Consider the following 3595-nt stretch of genomic DNA (forward strand, 5'->3'; position numbering starts at 1 on the left):
GATTCCTCAGCACCACATAAGCAAAAAGAAAAAAGCCGGAAGTGGCTCTGTGACTCAAGTAGTAGAGCGCTAGCCTTGAGCTGAAGAGCTGAGGGACAGCGCCCAGGCCCAGAGTTCAGGCCCCATGACCGACCAAAAAAAAAAAAAAAAAGAGCAAATAAACTGATATTTACATATGTTCATTGGAGGCATAGAACTAAAAATGATTTATTTTATGTTTTTGCTCATACTGCTTTCCCACATTCTACAGGAAGCAAAACAAATCCTGAGATTATGAAACCTGGGTGGTCCATAAATTTGATGACAGTCTACATTCTTTCCTTTGACCTGGGAGATTTCCTCTGACATTTATTCCTCTTTTACAGGTAGCAGCTCTACACATGCATTCTCTTAACTAGGAGATAACGTTATCATGAATACGCACAGGTTCCAAATCAACTATACTCTTTTGCAAGGAAGTCTCATGATAAAACTTTTTTTTTTTTTTTTTTAGAGAACTGCTAATGAAACCTTTAGGTTTCTTTAGGATTTTTGAATTTTAATAATATAAATGTAAGTCCTATACCCAAGTTTAATTTTTTTAAAACTAAGTCTGAAAGTTACAGAGTCCATAAAATTTACTGCATTTTATAAAGTCCAATAGAGAACATTAAAAATAGAGTTCAAGTCTGGTGCTGGTAGCTCACGAGTGTAATCCTAGATACTCAGGAGGCTGAGATCTGAGGATTCCAATTCAAAGCCAGCCCATGAAGGAAAGTCGGTTGGACTGTTATCTCCACCACAAGTAGAGCTATGGTTCAAGTGGTAGAGTGGTAACCTTGGGCAAAAAAAGCTCAGGGACAGCACTCAGTTCAAGCTGTAGGACAGACACACACACACACACACACACACACACAAGTACAGATCAAGAGATCTGACGAAGTCTGAAATAAGACAAAACTTACAGCCTGAAAGGATGTTGATTCCATAGACATTCTGCTCAATCTGCCCATAGGTAAGAATGTTGCACGTAAGCTGAACGTTCAGTGAACCCACATTTGTAAAGGTGACGCTAGATGCTGTTCTGTTTACAATGGCATATTGTTCTTTAGGAACAGCAAAATGGTTTGTTTTCCAGACAATATAACTAGCATTTACATGAAAATAGTCCATACACTTTTCTTTCAGCACACAAACTGCAGTGAAATTTGAACCACGTTGTACAACTGGAGACTCAGGGCTGATATAACCACATGGCTCCAGAAGTTCACCTGAAAAAGAACAACAGTTTTGAAAATGTAGAAGTAGATGGGGCTAAGGGTATTATTATAGCTCATGGCAAGGTGCTTACTGGTGTGCCTGAGATCCTGGTTTAATCCCCAGCACTGTAAAAGCAAAAGCAAGCAAACAAACAAACAAAAAGCCTGGCTGTCCTGGTACAGAATGATACCTGGCTGGCGGCATTCACTGCACAGTCACTCAGGCTTCACTAAAATATTTCCTAAAGCAAGAAGGAAATATACACTGAAAGTTAACATGGCCAAAGAATAAGAATGGGACAAAACAAAACAAAACACAAGTATATTTGGGTGTCTCAGCTGACAGTGTGCTATTATGCCTTCCAAGACTAGAATACTAAGAAGGAAAAGCTCCATTTCTCTTGGAATATTTGCCTTGCAATCCAGCCAAATGTAAAGACCACATGAAAAGGCTATGTATGTTGCTCTGGCCAGTGGCTCCTGGCAAAACCCTCATCTGCGCCACTAACATTAGGCATACAAGTGAAAGGGCCCACAGAGGACTCAGCACTCTTTGAATACACTAGCTGAGGCCCCTAGGATTGTTGAGTAAAGTCAGTCTGGCTATGTCTCGCTGTCTGCCTGTCCTGACCCAAATAAAAGTTGAAACTATGCTATATCTTAGCTGCCAGGAAACTATGTTACTCTGTATAAATAATATTCATATCTAAGTAAATAATGAAACTGCTATACTCTGACCACATCTATTTCTGATACATTTGTTTAAAAAGTCAATGATTTTAATGGTAAACTGCAATAACTCTCCGTATTTACTAATTCTTCACAACAACACCTATCAGTACAGACCATGATGAGCCACATTTATAGATACTGAGACACAAATTATGACTAGCCAAAGTCCTACAGTTGTTAAGAGGGAGCACTGGGATGGCATTATATTTTTAAATATAATACAGACAATCAAGAGAAGAATCCTAAGGGCAGTGAGCTTGCATAGGAGTGGAAACCCATCATATACAAAATGATTAAGATAACTTAAGTTTAGTTTGGGGAAGAGCCTAGAAACAAGGAAAGAAGTCCTTGAGTACTCGAAGAAGTCATAAGAAAGAAGAAAATTAGGACTACTCTAGAATTAGAATTAATGGGGAAAAATTATAAAAAATTATCTTCATGAGTAAGGAAGGTTGGCTATAGCTCAGTGATAGAGTATTTGCCTGTGGTGAAACATCAAGTTTTTTCTTTTAAACTGTCACAGGCCTACATGTTTGATCTGTAACTCCACTATGTACGTACCTGTATGTCATAGCTATATCCATCTGTTAAGAGTTTCTAAATATGTATTATTACTTTTTGCATGTATCTCATTTTGGATCAGTAATGACAAGATCTCAGCTGAGCATCAAGCTCAGGATGAGCGTTTTAATAGTGTTCCTTCAGATGTCTCTTCATTCTGACAATGCAACCACATTGCTCAGTGCTCAGTACTACTGTGGGCAATTAATGAGTGAAGTACAAACAAATCTCTTGTCTTAGTCTCATTATGTATTCATAAACTGATTTGATAAATGGAAAAGATAATAAGAAAATAAAAGCAAAAAAGCCCCAACACTTTTTGCCCCATCTTAAAATTATTCTAAGTAATCAGCACTTAGTATTGCTGAATGACCAAGAACTTGAACTCAAATTATGTAAAACAATCTTCATAAACTTTACTTACTAAAATAATTGTAATACATTCTCTCATTAATAATCCTAGAAAGAATAAACATGATAGCATAATTATTATTGATTATTAATTAATTATTAAATATAAGCTTAATGATATAAGTATATAAAAATATATCAGCCTAATCATATACTTAGAAATCAGGACATATCATGAATCTTACCTAAAGATTCAGCAGTGAGGAAAATAACCAAAGCTTGCACTAGCCAGAACTGCAACTTCAACATCTTGTACAATTATTTCTGAAACAGACACGGGTAATATTTTAATATTTTATATTTTTCTTATATACACACAACAAAAATCTGGGTGCAATGGAATACATCTATATCCAGCAATGTGGGAAGCTTAAATTAGGACACAATTTGAAAAAGCAGTTAAAATTAAAAAGAGGGCTGAAGGAAGGCCTGGCTGAAGGGAGAGAGTACTTGCCTAGCAAGTGTGAAGACCTGAGTTCAAACTCTAGTACAGGGAAAAGAGGGAAGGATGGAGAATAGGGATTACTTATTGGATTTTTGTTTTTTGTTTTGTTTTTGTTTTTTGGGTCCAGTCATGGGGCCTGAACTCTGGGCCTGGGCGCTGTCCCTCAGCTCTTCAACTCAAGGCTAGCGCTCTACCACTTGAGCCACAG

The 3595-nt window shown here is 37.2% G+C and overlaps 1 protein-coding gene across 1 annotated transcript; it reads right to left on the bottom strand.

Moving 5' to 3' along the window:
• Nucleotides 1-944: 944 nt before the first annotated feature.
• LOC106002438 (interleukin-6 receptor subunit beta-like) lies at nt 945-3211 on the bottom strand (the record flags this gene model as incomplete). The annotated part of the gene is made up of 2 exons (XM_013037314.1): nt 3128-3211; nt 945-1250 (listed from the first exon to the last, which is right to left on the bottom strand). Coding segments are annotated over exons 1-2 (370 nt in total), but the record flags the coding sequence as incomplete, so codon positions are not given.
• Between the last annotated feature and the right edge of the window lie 384 nt (nt 3212-3595).

Source organism: Dipodomys ordii, unplaced genomic scaffold (genome assembly GCF_000151885.1).
Source record: "Dipodomys ordii isolate 6190 unplaced genomic scaffold, Dord_2.0 Scaffold10572, whole genome shotgun sequence".
NCBI lineage: Eukaryota > Metazoa > Chordata > Mammalia > Rodentia > Heteromyidae > Dipodomys > Dipodomys ordii.